We start from the raw sequence: 26,121 nt of genomic DNA, 5'->3' as shown, positions 1-26,121 counted from the left end.
AGGCATGCTGGCTGATGAATTCTGGGAGCTGAAGTCCACAAGCAGGGGTCTTCAAACTTGGCCCTTTGATAACTTGTGGACTTCAACTCCCAGAATTCTGGAAGTTGAAGTTCACAAATCATCAAAGGGCTAAGTTTGAAGACCCTTGCTCTAAAGGAACGGTTCTCCCCTTGTAGGACAAAAGGGCGAAATAATTATATACACATATACATATACAGCAGATGATACCACTCTAATGGCAGAAAGTGAAGAAGAACTAAAGAGCCTCTTGTTGCGGATGAAGAAGGAGAGTGCAAAACTTGGGTTGAAACTAAACATTAAGAAAACCAAGATCATGGCATCCGGCCCTCTCAATTCCTGGCAAATAGATGGGGAAGAAATGGAGGTAGTGACAGATTTTATTTTCCTGGGCTCCAAGATCACTGCAGATGGGGACTGTAGCCAAGAAATTAAAAGACGCTTGCTCCTGGGGAGGAAAGCCATGGCAAATCTAGACAGCACACTAAAAAGCAGAGACGTCACCCTGTCAACAAAAGTGCGTATAGTCAAGGCTACGGTCTTCCCAGTTGCAATGTATGGCAGTGAAAGTTGGACCATAAGAAAGGCTGAGCATCAAAGAATTGAAGCCTTTGAACTCTGGTGCTGGAGAAGACTCCTGCGAGTCCCTTGGACTAAGAGGCGATCCAACCGGTCAGTCCTAGAGGAGATCAACCCTGACTGCTCTTTAGAAGGCCAGATCCTGAAGCTAAAACTCAAATCCTTTGGCCACCTAATGAGAAGGAAGGACTCACTGGAGAAGAGCCTCATGCTGGGAAAGATTGAGGGCAAGAGAAGAAGGGGACGACAGAGAATCAGGTGGCTGGATGGAGTCACTGAAGCAGGAGGCTTGAGCTTAGATGTACTCCAGAAGATGGAAGAGGACAGGAAGGCCTGGAGGAACATTGTCCATAGGGTCGCGATGGGTCGGACACGACTTTGCAACTAACAACAACATACATATACAGGTAATTCTCCCCTTACAAGAATTTATTTAACGACCGTTTGAAGTTACAACAGCATGGGAAAAAGTGACTTAGAATCGTTCTTCACACCGTTGCAGCGTCCCCGAGGTCGCGTGATTTACACTCACCTGCTTGACAACTGACTCGTGTTTAAGATGGTTGCAGTGTCCTGGGAGGGGTGGTGGTCACATGATCCCCTTTTGGACCCGTCTGACAAGTGAAGGGAACGGGGAAAAACCAGATTCACTTAACAACCGTGTCACTCGCTTAACAACCATGTCATTCACTTAACAAACGCAATGATTCAGTGTACTTTAGAACATGGGATAATTTCCATCGACGGCTAGAAAAACGAGTCAGGGAGAAAGGAACGTGATATGTAATTTTGAACATATATTGGCAAGAAGGCTATTGAGTGATGAACTAACATATGGTTTATGATAACGAACTATATCTATTATTGTTAGTTCAATACATGTAGCCAGACACTCTGCTGTTTGCTAAATATTGAAAATGTTGTTTGGGAAAACCCTAACCGTAATCCTCTTCTTATCAATCCTCAGGGAAACAAGTCCCCATGATTTCTGGGGGGGGGGGGGGGTGTAAGCTGTTCCATAAAAATAAATTTAAAAAATAAAAATAAAAATAAACAACTTGCACATCTACATAATACACACATACACATATACTTTTATTTATCGATTGATTGATTAGCCCTTGGGCCATATCAAAGTGCAAAGTTCCAGAAACAAATTATTACTAAAATTTGATAAAACGCATATACACAAACACACACACACACCGACACACACATACAAAATAAGTCGAGGACCACCTGGCATCAGAATGGACCCCAAGCAGACACAACCCATCCCGAGCCAGACCGAAAATCAGAGTGACGCCCCCACCCTTTGGTTTCCTTACCTAAAGTCAGCAGGTTTTCCGTGGCGTTGACGTAGGCGACCGAATCAAACTGCAGAAAGTCGTTTTCCCTTGCCTGGGAAGGCATAAAAACAAGAAACCATAGGTGGAATAGAACGGAAGCTGGAAGGGACCCTGGAGGTCTTCTAGTCCAGCCCCCTGCTCAAGCAGGAGAACCCACACCATCTCAGACAGGTGACTGTCTAGTCCAGGGGTAGGCAACCTTGGCTCTTTTATGACTCATGGACTTCAACTCCCAGAATTCCTGAGTCAGCTGACTCAGGAATTCTGGGAGTTGAAGTCCATGAGTCATAAAAGAGCCGAGGTTGCCTACCCCTGGTCTAGCCTCTTCTTAAAAATCCCCAGGGATGGAGCGCTCACAATTTCGGAAAGCAACTTCTGTTCCACTGGCTAATTGTCCTCCCTGTTAGGAAGTTAAAATAGAATAGAGCTGGAAGGGACTCTGGAGGTCTTCTAGTCCAGCCCCCTGCTCAAGCAGGAGAACCCACACCATCTCAGACAGGTGACTGTCTAGTCTCTTCTGGAAAATCTCCAGTGATGGAGCGGCCACGATTTCTGGGGGTAAGCTGCTCTATAAATAAAAATGAAAATAAATAAATGAAAATAAAAATAAATAAATAAAAAGTCCTAGCCACCCTAAGAGAAAAAGTAACAGAACAAAGCTACCCAAAATGCAATCTACAAGGGGTCTGGCGTGCCTCTGTGCCCCAGTGCCCGGAGGTGTGGGGGAGGCAACCAGCCCCTCCAGGTTGACGCAACGTGACGTTGTGGGTCCAGATTCCTACTCACCAAGGCGAAATTCTGGTGGCTGATATTCACTGAGCACAAGTCGGAAGGTTTCTCCACGGAGTGGAGCTTCATCTGGAAATCACAAGCCAGAGAAAAGGAACTGGGGAACAGTCAGTCCATCAAGCAAAAATGGGAAGAATTAAAGCCGATTTCCTATGAATTTTGCGGCACGAGGATACTCTGCTAAAATGGGTCTCCGTGCCTCTGGGTGGGTGGTGGTGTTTCAATAGGGCCTGGGCGAGCTGATGGATGGACAGGATGAAGGGAACAGGCTGTGGCCCTCCAAGAGGGTGGAGAAGAGCAAGTAAGACAGGAGTTAGGGTCTAGAGGCTTAACTCAGGATAACAAAATTAGAAGGGACCTTAGAGGTCTTCTAGTCCAACCCCCTGCTTAGGCAGGAGACCCTATACAATTCCAGACAAACAGTGTCTTCTAGGAAGGAAGGAAGGAAGGAAGGAAGGAAGGAAGGAAGGAAGGAAGGAAGGAAGGAAGGAAGGAAGGAAGGAAGGAAGGAAGGAAGGAAGGAAGGAAGGAAGGATAACAGAATAACAGAGTTGGAAGGGACCTTGGAGGTCTTCTAGTCCAACCCCCTGCTTAATCAGGAGACCCTGTACCATTCCAGACAAATAGTGTCTTGAAGGAAGGAAGGAAGGAAGGAAGGAAGGAAGGAAGGAAGGAAGGAAGGAAGGAAGGAAGGAAGGAAGGAAGGAAGGAAGGATAACAGGGTAACAGAGTTGGAAGGGACCTTGGAGGTCTTCTAGTCCAACCCCCTGCTCAGGCAGGAGACCCTATGCAATTCCAGACAAACCGGCTGTCCTTCAAACCCTCCAGTGTTGGAGCACCCACAACTTGGAGGCCAGCCGTTGTTCCACTAAGTAATTGTTCTCACTCCTCCTTAGTTCTAAGGATGCTTCTCTCCTTGTGGAGCTGGAAGGGACCCTAAGCATCATCTGGTCCAGCCCTTCTGCAATGGACAGGAGAAGCAAGCAACGCAACCAAGGCCATACTCACCAGCTGGGCCCTGTTGAGGACTTTCTCGGCCCTGGGCCTCTGGGCTTTCCACCAATGGTCTTGCCAGCTCTGCTGGGCATCCCTTGTGCCGAACAGCCACTTGATCTTGCTTTTCTCCACATTGTGACGAGCCACCTGCCAGTGACCGGCTCCTGGAGTGATATGTCCAGAAACAAAATTAACAGGCACGCCCAGTTAGGAGAGCTCAACTAAGGGGAGATGTAGAGCTGTTTTAGTCTAGTGGTTAAACCAGGAGACGGTGAGTTCTAGTCCTGCCTTAGGCGTGAAAGTTGACTGAGCGGCTTTGGCCCAATTATCAGGAGCGATGGTGAGTGCTAGTCCTGACTTAGGCATGGAAGTTGACTGAGCGACCCGATTATCAAGAGGTGGTGAGTTCAAGTCCTGACTTAGGCATGAAACCTGGCTGGGTGACTTTGAACCAATCACTAGGAGACGGTGAGTTCTAGTCCCGCCTTAGCCATAAATACAACTGGGTGACTTTGGCCCAATTATCAGGAGACAGTGAGTTCTAGTCCTGCCTTAGGTATGAAAGCCAGCTGGGTCACTTTGGGCCAATCACCAGGAGACGGAGAGTTCTAGTCCTGCCTTAGGCACGAAGGCAAGCTGGGTGGCTTTGGGCCAATCACCAGGAGACAGAGAGTTCTAGTCCCGCCTTAGGCATGAAAGCCAGTTGGATGACTTTGGGCCAATCACCAGGAGACGGGGAGTTCTAGTCCCGCCTCAGGCACGAAAGCTGGCTGGGTGACTCTGGGCCAATCACCAGGAGACGGCGAGTTCTAGTCCCGCCTTAAGCACGAAAGCCGGCTGGGTGACTTTGGGCCAATCACCAGGAGACGGAGAGTTCTAGTCCCGCCTTAGGCATGAAAGCCAGTTGGATGACTTTGGGCCAATCACCAGGAGACGGGGAGTTCTAGTCCCGCCTCAGGCATGAAAGCTGGCTGGGTGACTCTGGGCCAATCACCAGGAGACGGCGAGTTCTAGTCCCGCCTTAAGCACGAAAGCCGGCTGGGTGACTTTGGGCCAATCACCAGGAGACGGAGAGTTCTAGTCCCGCCTTAGGCATGAAAGCCAGTTGGATGACTTTGGGCCAATCACCAGGAGACGGGGAGTTCTAGTCCCGCCTCAGGCATGAAAGCTGGCTGGGTGACTCTGGGCCAATCACCAGGAGACGGCGAGTTCTAGTCCCGCCTTAAGCACGAAAGCCGGCTGGGTGACTTTGGGCCAATCACCAGGAGACGGAGAGTTCTAGTCCCGCCTTAGGTATGAAAGCCAGTTGGATGACTTTGGGCCAATCACCAGGAGACGGGGAGTTCTAGTCCCGCCTCAGGCATGAAAGCTGGCTGGGTGACTCTGGGCCAATCACCAGGAGCAGAGGATTCACACAATACATTTGCACTCTTGTTGCACAACTAGCTGAGCTTTTCGTTGCCTCAATGTTTTGAGAGCATGACAGGCTACAAACTGGGAGCGCTACTCTAGGATAACCAGAGGCGTTTCCAGAAGGCTCTCCTTTTTCAGCTGCAAAGATCCTTAAATCTTTTCCCCAGTTCTTAAAAATCGCATGTCCGGACACGGTACCTTCTTCGGATCGAGGCTGCAGGAGGCTTTTAGCTGGGAAGCAATTGGTCGGGTAACACTGTCCATCATCCAGTTTATACAATGAGGCCATGATCTTCTTTCAGCCCTTAAAGCAAAGGAACACGTTCATTAAGAAACAATGGCTGGAAGGTGATCAAGGAGAGAAGCAACCCGGAATTAAGGAGAAACTTCCTGACAGGGAGGACAATGAACCAGTGGAACAGCTTTGCCACCAGAAATCGTGGGTGCTCCATCCCTGGAGGTTTGTAAGAAGAGGCGAGACAGTCACTTGTCTGAGATGGCGTAGGTTCTCCTGCTTGATCAGGGGGCTGGACTAGAAGACCTCCAAGGTCCCTTCCAGCTCTATTCTATTCTATTCTATTCTGTATTTTATTATTCTATTCTATTCTATAATTTATTATTCTATTCTATTCCATTCCTATTCTATTCTGTATTTTATTATTCTATTCTATATTTTATTATTCTATTCTTCTATTCTATTCTATTCTATTCTATTCTATTCTATTCCATTCCATTCCATTCCGTAATTCTATTGTATTCTGTAATTCTATTCCATTCCATTCCACTCCATTCCATTCCATAATCCTATTCTATTCTATTCCTATTCTATTCTATTCTATTCTATTCTATTCTATTCTATTCTATTCTATTCTATTCTGCATTTCTATTCTATTCTGTATTTCTATTCTATTCTATTCTATTCTATTCTATTCTATTCTATTCTATCCTATTCTGCATTTCTATTCTATCCTATTCTGTATTTCTATTCTATTCTATTCTATTCTATTCTGCATTTCTATTCTATTCTATTCTGTATTTCTATTCTATTCTATTCTATTCTATTCTATTCTATTCTATTCTATTCTATTCTATTCTATTCTATTCTATTCTATTCTATTCCTATTCTATTCTATTCTACCCTATCCTATTCTGCATTTCTATTCTATTCTATTCTATTCTATTCTATTTTCTATTCTATTCTATTCTATTCTATTCTATTCTATTCTGTTCTATTCTATTCTATTCTATTCTATTCTGTATTTTATTATTCTATTCTAATTAGAACATTTCCAACAGCGGCAAAACCGCAGCTTTTGAAATCTCTATCAATAATGTCCTGGAGGAAGGAAGTTAATCTGCATGTTTTGAGGCATAAAATTACTTCCTGGTTTCTAGATAAACAAAAGCCACTAAAGTCTTCATCTGCTTGAAATTAGGGTTCCCCATAAGAGGATTGAAGTGCAAATGAGGCCGTCGCCTCTGAACCTTAGTTTGCTGGGCAGTTTGGACTGCATGGGTAGTTTATGGTTTAGCATCTCCTAGAAACCCTGAAAATTTGCATAACTGAGTGAACAGTTAAGTACACAGGGAGTCCTCAATTTACAACCACAACTGAGCCCAAATATTTTGTTGCTAAGTGAGACATTTGTTCACTTCCCAGAGCAAAAGGACATATAATTTACAGCAACAATAATTTATAACCACAAATAACAAATTTCTCATTACAGGTAGTCCTTCATTTGCAACACTTCATTTAGTGACTGTTCAAAGTTACGAAGGCACCGGAAAAAGTCATTTATGACCATTTTTCACACTTACGACCACTGCAGCATTCCGGGGTCCCTTTTGTGACCTACTGACAAGTAAAGTCAGTGGGGGAAGCCGGAGTCCCTTAACCAGCCATGTAGACTAATTTAACAACTGTAGTGATTCAGATTAACAACTGTGGCAGGAAAAGTCGCAAAATGGGGAAAAAGCTCACCGAACAAAGTCTTGCTTAGCAACATAATTTTGGGGGCTCAGTCGTGGCTGTAAAGTGAGGACTACGTGTATTAAGAAAATTTGCAAGAGATTAAGAAGAATCCCTTAAGGGCGGTATACAAATGCAACTAAATAAATAAAAATAAATAAATAAGAAGAGACTGGGCCGCCGTTTGCCTGAAATGGCGTAGGGTTTCCTCTTGAGCATTAATAATAATGAAGTTGGAAGGGACCTTGGAGGTCATCTAGTCCAACCCCCTGCTCAGGCAGGAAACCCTACACCATTTCAGGCAAATGGCTGTCCAGTCTCTTCTTAAAAACCTCCAGTGTTGGAGCATTCACAGCTTCTGGAGGCAAGGAGTTCCACTGGTGAATTGTTCTAACTGTCAGGAAGTTTCTCCTTAGTTCCAGGTTGCTTCTCTCCTTGATCGGTTTCCATCCGTTGCTTCTTGTCCTGCCTTCTGGTGCTTTGGAGAATATGTAGCTTGACTCCCTCTTCTTTGGGGGCAGCCCCTGAGATTTTGGAAGACTGCTCTCCTGTCACTCCTCGTCCTTCTCTTCATTAAGTTGGACTAGGAGACCTCTAAGGTCCCTTCCAACTCTTCTTTCCCCCAGATGTTGTGGCTGCTCCATCACTGGAGGCTCTTAAGAAGAGACTGGACAGCCATTTGTCTGGACTGGCACAGGGCTCTCCTTCTTCAGCAAGGGGCTGGACTAGAAGACCTCCAAAGTCCCCTTCCAGTTCTGTTATTCTATTATTTGTCCCCTTTTGCAAAACCAAAACCAAAACTCCTGATCCTTGCAAGCCCTACTTATTCCAGGGGAGACCCCCCCCCATACACAAACATACACACAGCTGTGTCACTGCTTAACAAAGCAGCCAGGCCTCTGTGACATGCCCGAGATGGCTCCTTCTCAAGGGGACCTGCCAAGAGGAGACACCACCTGGCCGGACCAGCAATGAGGGTGACCCATGGCGACGTGAGGGTCCAAATCAACGTGAACCGCTGTGCCAATGTCCCCCTCCAACGCCAGTCACCAGAGCGCTCACCACCCCGCTCGCGTAGCTCGTCACCCCCCACACGGAGCACAGCAAACGCCAGCCACAAAGTAAGCAAAGGCACCACACAAGTTCTCATGTGTGTGTGTGGGCGGGGGCATTGCCGTATCTCAGCTTGGCTATCAGCATTCAAAGCCCGGGCTTAGATTTTTAAACCACTCTGGTCAAATTCCTCACGCTTCCAATCCATCGAAGAAACAGCTGGGACAAGAAAGAATCAAGAGAATAAGGGCCGGCAGTCGCTCCTTGAGGTCATCTAATCCAACCCCAAGCTCGGGGCAGGGATCTAAACGAAACTATCTCGGGGGGGTCGTAACCCTGTGGGCTTAATTTTCTGGGCTGATGAGAAGAAGCCTTAATCAGCTTCAAGTAGCATCCTTTCTCGTTATTTTTTTTTTAAAAAGACTACAGGAAGTCCTTGACTTACGACCACAATGGAGCTCGACATTTCTGTTGCTAAGCAAAGACGGTTGCTAAGTGAGTTTGGGCCCCCCTTCGAACACCTTTCTTGCCGTGATTGTTAAAGAGAATCACTGCAGTTGTGAAATTAGTAACCTGGTCGTTAAGTGAATCTGGCTTTCCTCACTGACTTTGCTTATCAGGAGGTCGCAAAAGGGATTCACGTGACCCCGGGACACTGCGACCGTCATAAATAAGAGTCGGTTTCCAAGAGTATGAATTTTGACCATGTGACCATGGGGGAATGTCGCAGCGGTCGTAAGTGTGCAAAACGGGTCACAAATCACATTTTTAGTGCTTATTTGAACTGTAAATCTGTATTAAGTCCCTTTTTTTTTTTGCTCAATCCTAAATAATCCCGACTTTTTTAAGATTCCTCTTTACAGGACTGCACGCCTAATCCTCTGATCTTTCTCGTTGTCTCTGAAATTTTTCTGGATTGTCTGAATCCTTCTGAAGAAACAGAGTACCAATCTGGATAGAACAGTGACCAATAATACACGATAAAGTAAAACTATTATTTATTGTAAATAAAGTAAAGTAAAATAAAGTAAAAAAGTTAAGTATAGTGAAAGGGAGAAAAAAGCGAAGGAAAGGGAAGGGTGAGGAAAGAAGAGGAAAGATCACTGGATAGACTTTGGGGACCCTATTCCCTCAGTCCAATCCTGCCTACTTCACAGGGTTGTTGTTGGAGAAATGCAAAGAGTAAAGTGCACACCACTCTGAGCTCCGTAAACAAAGGGAAATTTGACCAGTTAAGAAACAAGCAAATAAAAGGATCTAAAAAATAAAATTTGGTTTGCAGTTAGGACTTCAGTAGGCACTAAGCACTGCTGCCATGGGCACTCTGTTGCTCTGAGCACCACCCATGGCACACAGACTCTCCTACGTCATTTTGTAAACACACCTCTTCTTTAAAAAAAAAAAAGACCGGCCATAGGCCGTTTTAAAAGATTCCTCAAAGTCGATTGTACGCTCTGACGACTGCACATTGCTATAAGAGATCAATCTTTTTACCGCCTTTATCTGTATTGTTTGTATATTGGCAAAATACATTTAAAACAACAACAATTTTGACGGCTGCAGGGTCCTGGGGTCAGGTGATCCCCTTTGGCGACCTTCTGACAAGCAAAATCAATGCTTAAAAATTTGCAGTGTTATAGAGCATTCACCCTGCCTCCAGAAGCGGTGAATGCTCCAACACTGGAAATTTTCAAGAAGAGACCGGACAGCCATTTGTCTGAAATGGTATAAGGATTTCCTGCCTGAGCAGGGGGTTGGACTAGATGACCTCCAAGGTCCCTTCCAACATCATCATGGACCCAGCTGTGTTAAATAACTTTCGTCCGGTCTCCAACCTTCGCTTTCTTGCGAAGGTTGTTGAGAGCGTGGTGGCGCATCAGCTCCCTCTGGTTCTGGATGAAGCTGATTATCTGGACCCGTACCAATCGGGTTTCAGGCCCGGGTACAGCACGGAGACGGCATTGGTCGCTCTGGTGAATGATCTCTGGAGGGCCCGGGACAGGGGATGTTCCTCTGTCCTAGTCCTATTAGACCTCTCGGCGGCTTTCGATACCATCGACCATGGTATCCTGCTGCGGCGTCTCAGGGGATTGGGAGTGTGAGGCACAGTTCTTCAGTGGTTCTCCTCTTACCTTCTGGGACGTTCGCAGTCGGTGTTGGCGGGGGGGCAGAGGTCGACCTCAAGACCTCTCGTTTGTGGAGTTCCTTCGGTCCTCTCGCCTCTCCTGTTCAACATCTATATGAAGCCGCTGGGTGAGATCATTCGTGGTTTTGGAGTTGGGTATCATCAGTATGCTGATGATACCCAGCTTTTTATTTCGACCCCAAACCACCCCAGTGATGCCCTCGACGTGATGTCCTGCTGCCTGGAGGCCGTCCGGGTCTGGATGGGGAGGAACAGGCTTCGACTCAACCCTGACAAGACTGAGTGGCTGTGCATACCGGCATCTCGGGAAATTCAGAATATTCCATCTTTCTATGGGGGGTGAGTTATTACCCCCCGTAGATAGGGCTCGCAACTTGGGAGTCCTCCTAGATTCACAGCTTTCTTTAGAAGATCATATAGTAACTGTGACTAGGAGGGCCTTCGCCCAGGTTCGCCTGGTGCGCCACTTGCGGCCCTATCTAGACCGGGATGCCTTGCGTACGGTCACTCATGCGCTCGTGACCTCTTGATTAGACTACTGCAACGCTCTCTACATGGGGCTGCCCTTGAGGACCACTCGGAGGCTCCAACTGGTGCAGAATGCAGCCGCGAGAGTTGTGCTGGGAGTCTCCCGATACTCCCATGTTACACCTCTGCTCCGTGAGCTGCATTGGCTTCCCGTTGTCTTCCGGGTGAGATTCAAGGTGCTGGTAATGCCCTTTAAAGCCCTACATGGCATGGGTCCGGAGTACCTTAGGGATCACCTGCTGCCGGCATCAACTTCCCTCCGCCCTGTGCGCTCCCACAGAGAGGGCCTCCTCAGGGTGACACCGGTCAGAGAATGCTGTCTGGTGGCTCCCAGGGGGAGGTCCGTCTCTGTGGGTGCGCCGGATTTGTGGAACCGTTTACCGGTTGAGCTCCGGATGGCGCCCGACCTTCGCTCCTTCCGACGGGATCTAAAGACCTACTTGTTTGAACAAGCCGGCCTGGCCTGATGGGATTTGGGTTTTATTACTGCTTTTAATGTATTTTAACTTATTGTTGTAAGGCATTGGGCATTTTGTTTAATTTTCTCTTAACTTTTGTATCTTTGTATTTTAGTATTTATTGCCCTGTTCACCGCCCTGAGTCCTTCGGGAGAAGGGCGGTATACAAATAAAATTATTATTATTATTATTATTATTATTATTATTATTATTATTATTATTATTATTATTATTATTATTAATTCACTTAACGACCGTGTGACTCACTCAACATCTGCAAGGATTCACTTAACAACTTTGGAAAGAAAGGTCGTAAGGTGGGGCAAAACTCACTCGTCAAACGACTGGCTCAGCAATAGAAACGTTGGGCTCAGCTGCGATCCTGCCTGTGTTCAGCCGGCTCCCGTTTTGCTGAAATGCCAAAATTTAAGCAAAAAGTGAAAACAAAACCCTGACTCGAGATTCGTTCGTTCACCTGTTGGGGGAATGCCGGCGATGGCCTGGCCAGGTAAAAGGTGTCTTGTGGATGCAGCCATCGCCCTTCCTATCCTAAGGGGGGGGACTCCAAGGTTTCTCCCCCCCCAATCCCCAGTATGGGATGGGAGAGGACTACATAAACCCTAATCCACATCCATCTACCCACCCTGTCTGTGTGGGGCCGGGCTAGCTGGCGGAAGGAGATGGGGACTGGAATACCCAGAGGGAGCTCCATCATCATCATCATAAGAATAAAAGTTGGAAGGGACCTTAGAGGTCATCTAGTCCAACCCCCTGCTCAGGCAGGAAACCCTGTACCATTTCGGACAAAGAGCTGTCCAGCCTCTTCTTAAAAACTTCCAGTGTTGGAGCATTCACCACTTCTGGGACTTGGGGAAAGTCCGGTCAACGAATTAATATATGGAGAAATACACCAAAATTAAAGCTGATTAATAAGATGGGGAGCAAACCATAGAGCGCCGAGTCCTCCCGTGGCTAGAAAGACTCCCGCGCTTTTCTTCTTCCCCCCCCCCGCCCTAGCCCCACACGCAGGAGGGAGGACGGCGGCTCCGACTGACCGGCCAGCCAGCCGGCCGGCCGGCCTTCCTCGAGCTCCTTTCGCCGGCCCAGCGAACCGCGATTCCCCACGTTCCCTCCCCGGTCTCCAGGTAGCCATGGCAACCCGGGCCGCCCAGGACTCCACTTCCCAGCCTGCTCCGCGCGCCGCCGCCGCTTCCTATAGGGCGGCGCTTGCCCGTCCCGGCGTCCTTTGCGCGGGCCTCTCCCCACTCAGCCAATCGGCGGCGAACAGGTCGCGAAGGGGGAAAGGAGGAGCCAAGATGGCGGCGAAAGGCGGCGGCGGCGGTGGCGGCGGCGCGGGAGGCGGCGGCGCCAGTAGGAACGGCATCCTAGACAAGGTAGCGGCTAGGCGTGGCGGCCGCCCGGCCTGCGGGGCGCGAGGAGGCCCCTCCGGGACGAGGCGGGATGGGCGGCCGGGCTAAATGACTCCCCGACCCGGTTCGCCTTGGGAGTGTCTCCCCGGCCCGGCAGCTGAGAGGGCCGCGCTCTCTCGGGAGAGAGAGAGAGAGAGAGAGAGAGAGAGAGAGAGAGAGAGAGAGGGGCCGAGCCCCGCTTGGATAACCCTGCGCCTGTCAGAGGTGCGGGGACTACAACTCCCAGAATCCTCAGCCGCCCGTTTGGGAGACGCAGATGGAGCGTGGGGGGGGGGAGAAGGTGGAGGAGGAGAAGGAGAGCCTGGCCGTTGATTGGCCAGCTGGGAATTCTAAGTGCGGAGAAAGGAGAATAGAATAGAATAGAATAGAATAGAATAGAATAGAATAGAATAGAATAGGAGCTGGAAGGGACCTTCGAGGTCATCTAGTCCAGCCCCGCCACCCCCGCTCGAGCAGGCGAGCCTTACAGAATCACAGTAACTAGAATTGGAAGGGACCTCGGAGGCCATCTAGTCCAGCCCCACCACCCCCGCTCGAGCAGGCGAGCCTTACAGAATCACAGTAACTAGAATTGGAAGGGACCTCGGAGGCCATCTAGTCCAGCCCCACCCACCCCCACACGCCCGCTCGAGCAGGAGAGCCTTACAGAATCACAGTAACTAGAATTGGAAGGGACCTCGGAGGCCATCTAGTCCAGCCCCCCCACCCCCACACGCCCGCTCGAGCAGGCGAGCCTTACAGAATCACAGTAACTAGAATTGGAAGGCATCTCGGAGGTCATCTAGTCCATCCCCCTGCTTGAGTGGGAGCCCCTTACAGAATGACAGAAGGGCAGGGTTGGAAGGGGCCTCGGAGGTCACCTAGTCCAACCAGCTGCTCGAGCAGGAGACCCTCTGCCGTTCCAGACAAATGGTTAAATACTGCAGGGAGGTGTTTTCCCCAGCTCTCGTGACTCTTCCTGCATTGTTTTTACCTTAATTCAGTATTTTATCTCCGGTTATGCTATTTTTTTTATTGAAAAGTTTTTCAATACATTTTATCTTTAACAAAACAACCCCTCCCCACCCCCACCCACCCTACCCAACCCTCCCCCCCTCCCCTTCCCCCCTCCCCAACTTCCCAGAGCTAAATACAAGGTATAAAAGTAAAAAACAATCATAAACTACCATATGCTAACAACAATAAACTATTAGGTCATCTCCGGTTATTTTATTTATTTTTTATTTTAATTCCATTTATATCCCGCCCTTCTCCGAAGACTCAGGGCGGCTTACAAGCTTAGCAGTAGCCTTCATTCTATGTATATGCCTGCTTATTAGGGCTTTCACCCCCCCCCCCCAAAGCAGCATTATTACAAAGTCAGTTTATTGCCCCCAACAATCTGGGTCCTCATTTTACCTACCTCGGAAGGATGGAAGGCTGAGTCAACCTTGAGCCTGGTGAGATGCTTTTGCTATTGTGCAGGTGTTTTTATTTCGTAGGTGTGTCTCTTTGTTGACGTTTTGTTTAAACTTCTATTTGTGTCGGTTTGTATAATGTTGAGTTTTATTAGTGAGGTTATTAATTTAATTTAATTTAATTTAATTTATTAATATTTCTATACCGCCCTTCTCCCGAAGGACTCAGGGCGGTGAACAGGGCAAGAATAAAAAACACAGAATTACAAAAGTTAAAAAAATGATTAAATACATGCCCACTAAAAAAACAATTAATGCATAGTAAAACCCCAATAAAATACAGTAAAAACCCCACCAATCCCCCATCAGGCCAGGCGGGCTTGTTCGAACAAGTATGTTTTTAGATCGCGGCTAAAGGAGCGGAGATCGGGCGCCGTCCGGCGCTAGTCTGTAGATGCCCTATGCTAAATGAAATACAGTTGGTCCTCGACTTACGACAGTCTGCTTAGTGACTGCTCGAAATGACGACACTGAAAAAAGCGAGTTTTTCACAGGTCCATTGCAGCATCCCTGTGGTCGCTTGATTAAAATTCAGACGCTTGGCAACTGACTCGTATTTATGACGGTTGAAGTGTCCCTGCGTCACGTGGTCCCCTTTGGCGAACTGAATACCCTAGCCAATTTTGGTCACCAGATCACAAAAAAGATGTTGAGAGTCTGGACATAATTCAGAGAAGAGCAGCTAAGATGATCTGAGGCCTGGAGACTAAAACATACGAAGAACGGCTGCAGGATGGAAAAAAAGAAATAGGGGAGATGTGATAGCAATGTGCCAGTATCTGAGGGGCTGCCCCAAAGAAGAGGGAGTCAAGCTATTCTCCAAAGCCCCAGAAGACAGGACGAGAAGCAACGAATGGAAACTAACCAAAGAGAGAAGCAAACCTGGAATTAAGGAGAAACTTCCTGACAGTGAGGACCATTAACCAATGGAACTCCTTGCCACCAGAAATCATGGGCGCTCCATTGCTGGAAGTTTTTAAAAAGAGACTGGACAATCACCTCTCTGAGATGGTATAGGTCAGGGGTAGGCAACCTTGGCTCTTTTATGACTTGTGGACTTCAACTCCCAGAATTCCTGAGCCAGCATGGCTGGCTCAGGAATTCTGGGAGTTGAAGTCCACAAGTCATAAAAGAGCCAAGGTTGCCTACCCCTGGTATAGGTCCTCCTGCTTGAGCTGGGGGCTGGACTAGAAGACCTCAAAAGTCCCTTCCAGATCTATTCTGAATAGTCTAAAGTCAGTGGAGAAGCCAGATTCAATTAACAACCATGTGCCTAATTTAGCCAGTGCAGGGATTCACTTAACAGCCGTGACAGGAAAGGTCATAAAATGGGGGATTCACTTCAATGTCTCGCTTAGCAACAGAAATTTTGGGCTCAGTTGTCGTCAATCAAGGCCTACCCGTGTAATGTGTTCTATTAGCGTGGTAAATCTGGGGATTGCATGAGCGCTGTAGATGCCATATGCCAGGGGGTCTTCAAACTTGGCCCTTTGATGACTTGTGGACTTCAATTCCAAGAATTCCTGAGCCAGGGACGCTGGCTGAGGAATTCTGGGAGTTGAAGTCCACAAATCATTAAAGGGCCAAGTGTGAAGACCTTTAACATATGCTAAATTTATTCTCCAAAGTTGACAGTGCGTTCTGATGACTGCATACTGTTATAAGAGATCAATCTTTATATCGAGTTTATTTGTATTGTTTGTATATTGGCAAAATACATTTAAAAAAAAGATGGGAGGGGGCGTCTTGTGATCCCCTTTTACGACCAAAGTCAACGGAAGCCACGTAACGACCCCGTTACTAATTTCACTAATGCAAGAAATGTAAAACGGGGCAAAAATTCACTAAATAGATGTCTCACTTAGCAGCGGAAATTTTGGACTCCGTTGTGGTTGTAAAGTCAAGGACTGTGTGTTTAAAGGTCTGACATAGTGTGTGTAAAATCCTCCTTACTCTTTTGCTGTGCTTATTCTTAAAAGAGAATCAGTCAAATCAATTAATCAAGGAGAGGCTGGACAGTCACCTGTCTGAGACGGTATATACGTTCTCCTGGGGGGGGGGCTGGACTAGAAGACCTCCAAGGTCCCAGTTCTATTCTATTCTGTTCAAAGTCCTTCTCTCTCTCAATTTCACAGGCAGATTCCCTCACTTGTGTTCAGCTTTCCTTAGATTGAAAACAAAAATAAAATCCCATCTTTCGCTTACACTCCCGTCAGACATAGGCTATTGGATCTTAAGAAACAAACTCTTCTTTATTTTTATAATTCTTCGAGGAGGAAGGCTTTTTATGGCAGCCTTGACTTTACCCATTTCTTTTTCCTTCCTTCTGTGTTGAGGCTAAAAGCACAACGGTGTTGCCTTGATCTGAGCCGTTTCAGCTCTGTTGCCCATAAGCAAGCGGACTGCCCGATTTGACTTTAAAAAGTTAGAATTAAGTTGTCATCCCGGACAGTTGACATTTTTTTTAGATACGGCCCTTGGGTTTCAGAAAGGATGACGTGTCTTTTTCTTTGAAGCTAGTCAACCAGGAGGAGGAGGAAACACCAAAATGAGAAGTGAAGTGAGGGTGTTTTTTTTAAAGACATTAATGTTACTTGATTGTGTTCATATTCAGGCCGTGCTTGACTTAACAGCCACAAATGAGCCTACATTTTCCTTTGCCAAAGCAAAACAGTTGTGTAGGTTTTGCCCCATTTTGCGACTTTTCTTGCCACTGTTGAGTGAATCGATATTAAGTTGTTTTTTTAAAAAAATTTTTATTGATTTTCTAGTTTTATTTATTTATTATTTAAATTTATATACCGCCCTGTTCGCGTAGGACTCAGGGCGGTTTACAGGGAAAATTAGAAAACATAGCATACAAAAATTAAAATCAGTTAAAACTATTAATTAAATTCCAGTCCCTGAAATTAAAACTAAAACCCAATTAAATTAAAACCCCTCAGTCTGGGCCAAACAGCTCAAAGAGCCAAGTTTTGAAGTCCCGGCGAAATGAGCGAAGGTCGGGGGCAGTCCTGAGTTCCGTGGGAAGTTGGTTCCATAGGGCCGGCGCGCCCACAGAGAACGCCCTTCCCCTGGGAATAACCTGCCAGCATTCCTTGACCCGCGGTACCCTAAGAAGGCCCTCCCTGTGGGAGTGCACAGGACGATGGGAAGTTGATGCCGGCAGCAGGTGTTCCCTTAGATAATCCGAACCCAAGCCATTTAGGGCTTTATAGGTCATTACCAGTACCTTGAATACTTTACATTTAAGTATTTAAAAAGCAACATGGTGGCTGGGTTAATCAATAATACAATGACATACAACTATATTTAGTACAAGTCTCAAGCTGGTACATTAAATTTTTCCTCTCTCTTCCCCTTAGTATTTACTGTCTCCTGTTTAAACTAATCCATTTCTTATTATATCAATTAAATAAAAATGACGTTCTTATATTTATCAATAATTTTTGGCTTATGCATATCCTTATTATGTTAACATTCAGCCTTAATAGACACTGTCCCAATTAGTTTCCCCCAGTTTTTAGCTTCCCGTTAATATTTAACTTTAACATTTAATATTTATAGTTTCCAAGTTTTAAAGTAACCCAAGGTTCCTTTTATCACAATTCATCTCAAAATCTTAATATTCAGAATACACAACTTATCTATTTGGATATTTTCTATTTCTCACTGGTTTATATATGAACCGGTTGCTAAGCATCTGAATTTTGATCTTGGAACCGTTTGTGTGTGCATGTGTGTGTGTGTGTGTGTGTGTGTGCTACATCAGTTGTAAGGGTAAAAAATGGTCCTAGGTCCCTTTTTTTCAATGCTGGTCATTAAAAGTCGAGGACTGCATCTAGTAGCTCTTCAAAGTCAGAATGGAAACTCACAAATGAGAGAAGCAACTTAGAACTAAGGAGAAACTTCTTGACAGTGAGAACAATTAACCAGTGGAACCACCTGCCTCCAGAAGCGGTGAATGCTCCAACACTGGAGGTTTTTAAGAAGAGACTGGACAGCCATTTGTCTGAAATGGTATAGGGCTTCCTGCCTGAGCAGGGGGTTGGACTAGATGACCTCCAAGGTCCCTTCTAACTCTGTTATTCTATAACAGAGAGAATCAGCCTGGAACCAAGGAGAAACTTCCTGACAGTGAGGACAATTAACCAGTGGAACTACCTGCCTCCAGAAGCGGTGAATGCTCCAACAGTGGAAGTTTTTAAGAAGAGACTGGACAGCCATTTGTCTGAAATGGAACAGAGCAGAAACGTCAAACTTGTGTCGTCGCGCAACATATTGGGACAGTTTTGCCATTGCTGGCAGTGGGGTGGGCGCGGCTTCTGCATGAGGCGTCTGGTCCGCGGGCCGGCAGTTTGACACCCCTGGTATATAGGGTTTTCTGCCTGAGCAGGGGGTTGGACTAGATGACCTCCATGGTCCCTTCCAACATCATCGTCGTCGTTGTTGAAGAAGGGACTGCCAGCATTGTCGGGCAAATACTTCATAGTTTTCCCATGTGATGTTTAGTGTCTTTAAGTTGTAGCTTTGGTCACTGAATGAACTCTTGTTCAGATTGCTTTTTCTTTCTTTCTTTCTTTTTAAAAATTGCCTCAGTGGAAAATCGACGACAAGCCCGTCAAAGTGGACAAGTGGGACGGGTCAGCGGTGAAGAATTCGCTGGACGACTCCGCCAAAAAGGTCAGCTCCCTCATCCTTTTCTGAACAGCTGGACTCCTTGGCCCAATTCCGGTCTCTTCCCCATCCATTCTCCCAGCCTCCTTCCCGCTTGTTTTCATGCCGGTCAGCTTGCAATGTCTGCATATGTGTTGCTCTGCCATTGCTGAGGATCCGTTCCTCCCCAATAGCCTTAGACATATATACTGCTTCACAGTGCTTTACAGCCCTCTCTAAGCAGTTTACAGAATCAGCATGTCACCTCCCAACAATCTAGGTCCTCGTTTTACTGACCTGGGAAGGATGGAAGGCCGAGTCAACTCTGTGCCGCCAGGATCGAACTGCTGACAGTGGGCACTCCTCCTCCTCCTCCTCCTCCTCCCTGCAAACCTCCTCCCCTTCCCGCAATGATGATGTTCCTAGTTAGGTAATGAATGTCTGCAAGAAAACAACCAAACTCAGAGGGCATCAAGGAATCCACTGTCATCGTTCTCCTACTCTTCTTCCTCTCTGGAAACCCCCCTCCCTTCCAGCACTGATGATGTTCCCTAGTTGGGTCATGAAATGTCTGCAAGTAAACCACCCAGCTCAGAGAACATCAAGGACCCCACAGTCCTTCCTTCCTTCCTTCCTTCCTTCCTTCCTTCCTTCCTTCCTTCCTTCCTCCTCCTCCCCCCTTCTAGCCCTGATGATGTTCCCTAGTTGGGTCATGAAATGTCTGCAAGTAAACCACCCAGCTCAGAGAGCACCAAGGACCCCACTTTCCTTCCTTCCTCCCTCCCTCCCTCCTTCTGCCTTCTAGCACTAACAATGTTCCCTAGTTGGGTCACAAAACATCTGCATGAAAACCACCCAGCTCAGAGAACAGCAAGGACCCCACAGTTCTCCTCCTCCTCCTCCTCCCTTCCAGCACTGATGATGTTCCCTAGTTGGGTCACGAAATGTCTGCAAGAAAAGCACCCAGCTCAGAGAGCACCAAGGACCCGACCTTCCTTCCTTCCTTCCTTCCTTCCTTCCTTCCTTCCTTCCTTCCTTCCCTCCTTCCTTCCTTCCTTCCTTCCTTCCTTCCTCCTCCTCCTCCTCCTCCTCCCTTTTAGCACTGATGATGTTTCCTAGTTGGGTCAGGAAACGTCTGCAAGAAAAGCACCCAGCTCAGAGAGCACCAAGGACCCCACAGTCCCTTCCTTCCTTCCTTCCTTCCTTCCTTCCTTCCTTCCTTCCTTCCTTCCTTCCTTCCTTCCTTCCTTCCTTCCTTCTTCCTCTTCCTCCTCTGCACCTTCCCACTCTTCTAGCACTGGTGCTCTTCTGTAGTTCAATCATGAAACGTCAAAACAACCAAACTCGGAGAGCATCAGGGACCCCACAATTTTCCTCCTCCTCCTCCCTTCTAGCACTGATGATGTTCCCTAGTTGGGTCACGAAATGTCTGCAAGAAAAGCACCCAGCTCAGAGAACACCAAGGACCCCCCCCCCACCCCATGCCCTGAATATTCCCTCCTGTTGGCAAACCTCTTCCCTTTGAGGGTGCAGCCCTGTGCTTACCGTGCGCCCCTTTTTTCCCTGTTCCCAGGTCCTCTTGGAAAAGTATAAATACGTAGAGAACTTCTGCCTGATCGACGGGCGCCTTATCATCTGCACCATCTCCTGCCTCTTCGCCATCGTGGCTTTAATATGGGATTACCTTCACCCCTTCCCCGAGTCGAAGCCGGTGCTGGCTGTCTGCGTGGTATCATATCCTTTTCCGGTGCCGCCGCCCCCCTCCCCCTTTAAAAAAAAACCGTTCGCTTTCCCTCCTTCGCTGGTGTGCGAAGCCCCGAGCTGGGTTCCTGAGGTCTCTTTTTTTTTTTGGCCAGGTTTAAGGAGAAGTCAGGTGAGCTGATCTTCCCAAGTCTGATGCTCTGCCCATTTTCCAAGCGGGAAAGAGAGCCGGTTTCATTTTGGGGTGTCCTCGCAGGCCGGAGTTGTAACTGTGAGCGGTCGCTAAAGAAACGATTGTAATTGGAGGACCATCTGCATTCAATCTTGAGGAGCTACAGATGTGCCGCCTCCGTTTCCCTTCAGATTTCGTACTCGGTTTTAATTGAATTTAATTTTGATCTCCGCCTTTACACAGCCGCCCTATCTTCTCAGCTCCTCTGGGCGGCTCCCGGTTGAAAATTAAAACGACGTTATCAAGTCACGTTAAAAGCTATAAACAGATGGAACGAAGCCGTGGTGCCAGGCTGCTCTTCCATAGGCCCCGTTCTCTAATTTTGTCTCGGAGCTTGTGGCAAAAATCAACTCTTCAAAGCTTCTGGAGGTGTGTAGCCTCTCTCTGATTCGTTGCCTTCTTTTCATCAAGTTGGAACGGAAGGCCTTGCTCTCCTAGGTGAGAGAAGCGGAAGGCGAATTCTTCCAACGGGAATTGGGCTTCAGACTACGTCTCCTTGAAGCCGGGATGGGAAGCCGTTCTTGGTGGAACCACGGCGCCAACCGCTCCTGAGATACGGGTAGTCCTCAACTTACGATCGTTTGCTTAACGGCCTTTCGAAGTTTCAGCGGCAGTGGGGAAAAGCGAGTTGCGGCCGGTCTTTGCAGTCGTGACCATTGGAGCATCCAGATGACAGACAGACAGAAAGGCTAGATAGGTGCATGGATGGATGGATGGAAAGAAGGAAAAAAGAAAGGGAGGGAGAAAGGGAAGGGGGGAAGGAGAGAACGAGAGGAATTTAGGAAGGAAGGAAGCAAAAAGGAAGGAGGAAGGAGACAATGAGACAAGGAAGGAAGGAAAAGGGAGGGAGGGAGGAGAGGAACGGAGGGAGAAGGAAAGGGGGAGGAGAGAAGGAGGAAGAATTTAGGAAGGGAAGAAGGAAGAAAGCAAAAAGGGTGAGGAAAGAGAAAAGAGAGACAAGGAAGGAAAGAAAGGGACGGAGGAAGGAGAATGAGAAGGAAAAGAGAGAGGAAGGAAGGAAGGGCTTGCCTCTCGGAGCTTTGAGTGCTCCATCGCTGGAGGTCTTCGAGAAAAGATTGGGCGGCCATTTGTCTGGGACGGCATAATAAGGTCTCCTACTTCGGAGAGGGGTGGACTGGAAGACCTCCGCGGTCCCTTAGAAGTCTGATGATTCTCAGACCTGGTGTCTTTCTTTAACCTGGCCCAACGTATTTCGTAATGATGGGAATTCTGACCATCTACACCTCATATAAGGAGAAGAGCATCTTCCTGGTAGCGCACAGGAAAGACCCGACAGGGATGGATCCCGACGACATCTGGCAGCTTTCCTCAAGTCTGAAAAGGTACCCCTCCCCTCCCCCCCTCCCAGGACTCCCCAAAAGGTACCCCTCCCCCCCAGAAGAGAGTTTAAGTTGAATGTTAGAGCTTACCCAGTCTCAATGTGCTGAGATAACTCAGGAGTAAACACAGTAAACAGTGGTCTACATTAAATGGTGGTTTATCTTACACTATCTAGACTATCATACACCAGGAACAATATACAAGCGTGTGCTAAGACAGCAGGACCCAACAAAGCACAATTACAGCAGGAAAACGGAAGAGAGAGCCCGCATCTGCGGAGCCTTCCCTTTTATACCAAGGCTGTTAAAGGGACACAGACCCTGCTTAGTCATTCCCGCTATTCCCTCATACATCTCACATTATACAAGCTGGTTTGCTGTTCAATTATTACCTTGACATGGAAGTTGTCCTGCACGGATCCCGCCGCGAAATAGTTTGGGTTGCCAATCTTGCGTGCTCCGTTGTGTCCTTCGGGCAGCCGCCTTAACCTCAGCAGAAACGCCCCCCACCTTCTCTCTACCCTTGGCTATGTGACCGGTCATTAAGCGAGGACTATCTCTGCCATCAGGCACTCGCAATTTAATTTAGTTTCATTTACCTTTTATTCTTTATTTTTTGTTTCTTGTTTCTACGTTTTGTGTTTTCATTTTATTTGCTATATTTTATTGTGTTCATTTTCATACCTTATATTTTGTTTGTTGTTATTTTACCTTATTTTGCATTTCTTGTTTTGTTCCCTATTTTTGCATTTTTATATTTTACGTTAGATTATTTAGTTGATTCTTGGCTTTATTTTATATTGTGTTGTGTTTTGTATTCTATTTTTACTGTTTCACTTATTTTTTTGCAAAGCACCACCAGCGTCGCCAGCCGGATGGTCCTTCTCCTGACACGTCCTGTCTCTCCTCTGTCCCTCTTTCGGCAGGTTTGACGACAAATACAGCCTGAAAATGACATTCATCAGCGGCCGAAGCAAGCAGCAGAGGGAGGCGGAGTTCACCCGATCCATCGCCAAATTCTTCGACGGCAATGGGACCTTAGTCATGGATAGCTTTGAACCCGAGGTCTCCAAGCTTCACGACAGCCTCCTGACAGAAAAAAAGCTTAAATAGTCTGCCCGCCACCTTCCTTCCTGCTTAGATCATGCGGAGCTTAAAGCCAATAAAGCAATCGAGCAATGATTGGCAACCTTGGTTTTGTCCTGAGGAACCCCCCCCTCCCTTTCTCTCCCTTCCTCGGCCCGTCCCCTCCTTTGAGCAAAAGAGGATTTTAATCTAGGACTGTCCGGTCTCGTTTGGGTTAGCTTTGCTTCCTTTTAGGTCACGGATGTCCAATTTCGACCATTTATAAGACTTGGGGACTTCAACTCCCAGAATTCCCGCGCCAGCACGAGGGAAATTTGGCCCCTTCATGACTTGGGGACTTCGACTCCCAGAATTCCCCCGCCAGCATGAGGGAAATTTGGCCCCTTCATGACTTGGGGACTTCAACTCCCAGAATTCCCCCGCCAGCATGAGGGAAATTTGGCCCCTTCATGACTTGGGGACTTCAACTCCCAGAATTCCCGCGCCCGCACGAGGGAAGTTGGAGTCCCCAAGTCTTAAAAACTGCCCTGCTTTAAGATCAACATCCTTGGTGCTGCCTGAGCTCAGGTGTGATTTTTTTTTCCTTCTTTCTTGCAGACGTTTCGTCACCCAGACTTAAAAAGTAACCTCATCCGTGGCACAGCATCACCACTGCACGGGTGACGTTCCCTAGTTGGGTCGTGAAACGTCTGCAAGAAAACCGCCAGGCTCGGAGAGCACCAGGGACCCCCGTACAGGTCAACTCTTGAGCTGCAAAGCTTTTCTGGCCCTAATTTTTATTTCCTTTTCTTTTTAAATTGGCGGTTCTGCAGGCATTGTCAAACAATCCGCGGCGGGATCCGAACGGCAGGGGAACGGCTGCTTAGTTAATTGTGGTTGTGTTTTTCCGTAACGTCTGTCGCTTAAACTGATTTGTCACGGACCAGTTTTATTTTTTTTATTTTTTTATTTTCTTTTTTTATTGATCTACCAAGCCACCAAAGAAGCCATCCTGGGGAGTGGGAATTTTGATTTGGAGGTTTGAAAATAACCGATAAGTCCTCAACGGCCGCAAGGCAGCCCCAAATTTCCGCTGCTAAGTGAGACGGTTGTTAATAACAGCTTTGCCCCGCCTTATGATCTTTCTCGCAACAGATTTGTGAAGTGAATCGTTGCAGCTGTTCACTTCGAACCGTCAGTAAATGAACTGTTAAGTTGAGGACGTAACTGTGGAAGAAAAATGGTGGATTTTTAAAATATTTTTTGTGTCTACTTTGACCCTTTTTTGTGCACTTATATCCATGCAGTTGACGAGGTGGAAGACCGTCGTCTGCTTTTGTTCTTCGCATAAACTGCCATTTTCTAAAAATGCTGCGTGTGGTTTTTTCCCCCCCCAATAAAAAGACAGAAAAAGTAATTGTGGAATTGTTCATGAGTGGGATACACAGTTTTATTTGTAGATTGTCGCTCTTAATTATTTACATATGTGCCCACACATGGCTGAACCGAATCACTTGAATATTATAGGGGATTGTAACAAACTTCACCCCTTTCTTTTACGGCCAAAGCTTTAAAAGTTACAAATCGATTACATAATTATAAATATTGTAAGAAAATTTTAAAAAAGAGCCGATTTGGTATAGTGGTTAAGGCACCCAGGCAGCTTTCATCTGTAAGGTGGGATTTGGTGATTGGCCCAAAGTCACCCAGATGGATTTCATCCCTAAGGTGGGACTAGAACTCACCGTCTCCTGGAGATTGGCCCAAAGTCACCCAACTCGCTTTCATCCCTAAGGTGGGCCTAGAACTCACTGTCTCCTGGTGATTGGTCCAAAGTCACCCAACTCGCTTTCATCCCTAAGGTGGGCCTAGAACTCACTGTCTCCTGGTGATTGGTCCAAAGTCACCCAGATAGATTTCATCCCTAAGGTGGGCCTAGAACTCCCCGTCTCCTGGTGATTGGCCCAAAGTCAACCCTTTGGCTTATCTAAGCAATTTCCTCCAGTCCCCCCCCCCCAACCCAGCTGTGGCTGGAGACCATCTGATTTGGTCTTTAGTTCCCCCGGGAACTGAAGGGGGAGGGGCGTGAAAAAAAGCAACCAACTCACGAGGACGGCATTTGTGGCTAATATTTTATACACGTTTTCTTTCTGGAGTCCCAGAGCAATTCAGGGCCGAAAAGCCCCAAGTGAAAAGAATGCTGTCTTTCAAGGTGGAAAGGGATGGGGGGGGGGGTTTAGAAATCATCTGACAAACCAAACGATCCCAATTCAGATCCGATTCGGGGTTGGATCTTTCCCTGCCGAGGCTTCCATGGACGACTCCATCGATTCTGCCACCGATCCCTAGAAACGGAGAATCTGTCACTCAAAGCAGCCGGATATGTCCAGGTGGATAGTCGATCGGTGTTAAGTCGGGAGTGGAGGGAGTCCTTGACTTATGACCACAACTGAGCCCAAAATTTCTGCTGCTAAGCAAGCTGCTCAGTCAGTTTTGCCCCATTTTGCGAGCTTGTTCGTCACGATTCGGTGAATTGCCAGAGTGGTTAAGCTAGCGAGTTGGTTATTAAGTGGATCTGGCTTCAACCGTTGACGTTGCTTGCTAGAAGGTCCTAAAATGGGATCACGTGACCCCCGGGACACTGAAACTGTCATAAGTACATGCCAGCTGCCAAGCATCTGAATTTTGATCACGTGACCATGGGGATGCTGCAACGGTCGTAAGTGTGAGAAATGGTCATAAGTCACTTTCCTGAGCCAGCATGGGGAAACTACGTCCTCTTTATGACTTGTGGACTTCAACTCCCAGAATTCCTGAGCCAGCATGGGAGAAACTTTGGCCCCCTCATGACTTGCGGACTTCAACTCCCAGAATTCTTCAGCCAGCATGGGGGAACTAGGGCCCCTTCATGACTTGTGGACTTCAACTCCCAGAATTCCTGA

General features: G+C 47.2%; 2 protein-coding genes across 3 annotated transcripts in view; one reads left to right on the top strand and one right to left on the bottom strand.

Moving 5' to 3' along the window:
• XRRA1 (X-ray radiation resistance associated 1) overlaps nt 1–5,448 on the bottom strand; it is a 27,550-nt gene extending 22,102 nt beyond the window's left edge. For both annotated transcript variants that reach the window (XM_083362100.1, XM_083362101.1), the window contains exons 1-4: nt 5,343–5,448; nt 3,744–3,895; nt 2,733–2,804; nt 1,926–1,998 (exon numbers count right to left, since the gene is read on the bottom strand). In XM_083362100.1, the coding sequence (XP_083218226.1) occupies nt 1,926–1,998; nt 2,733–2,804; nt 3,744–3,895; nt 5,343–5,433 (388 nt within the window). In that variant the 5' untranslated portion in view covers nt 5,434–5,448. The remainder of the gene's footprint in view (nt 1–1,925; nt 1,999–2,732; nt 2,805–3,743; nt 3,896–5,342) is intronic.
• Nucleotides 5,449–12,424: 6,976 nt separating this feature from the next.
• On the top strand, nt 12,425–24,596 carry SPCS2 (signal peptidase complex subunit 2). The gene is made up of 5 exons (XM_083362178.1): nt 12,425–12,692; nt 18,785–18,868; nt 20,415–20,575; nt 21,983–22,117; nt 23,041–24,596. Exons 1-5 carry the CDS (start codon nt 12,450–12,452, stop codon nt 23,225–23,227), a joined length of 810 nt encoding a protein of 269 aa, XP_083218304.1. The 5' UTR covers nt 12,425–12,449; the 3' UTR covers nt 23,228–24,596.
• The last annotated feature ends 1,525 nt before the right edge of the window (nt 24,597–26,121 follow it).

This window comes from Vipera ursinii (genome assembly GCF_947247035.1).
Source record: "Vipera ursinii genome assembly, chromosome: 4".
NCBI classification, from domain to species: domain Eukaryota; kingdom Metazoa; phylum Chordata; class Lepidosauria; order Squamata; family Viperidae; genus Vipera; species Vipera ursinii.
Note: the sequence above shows the minus strand (reverse complement) of the source record. Positions and strands in the feature narration are given on the sequence as shown.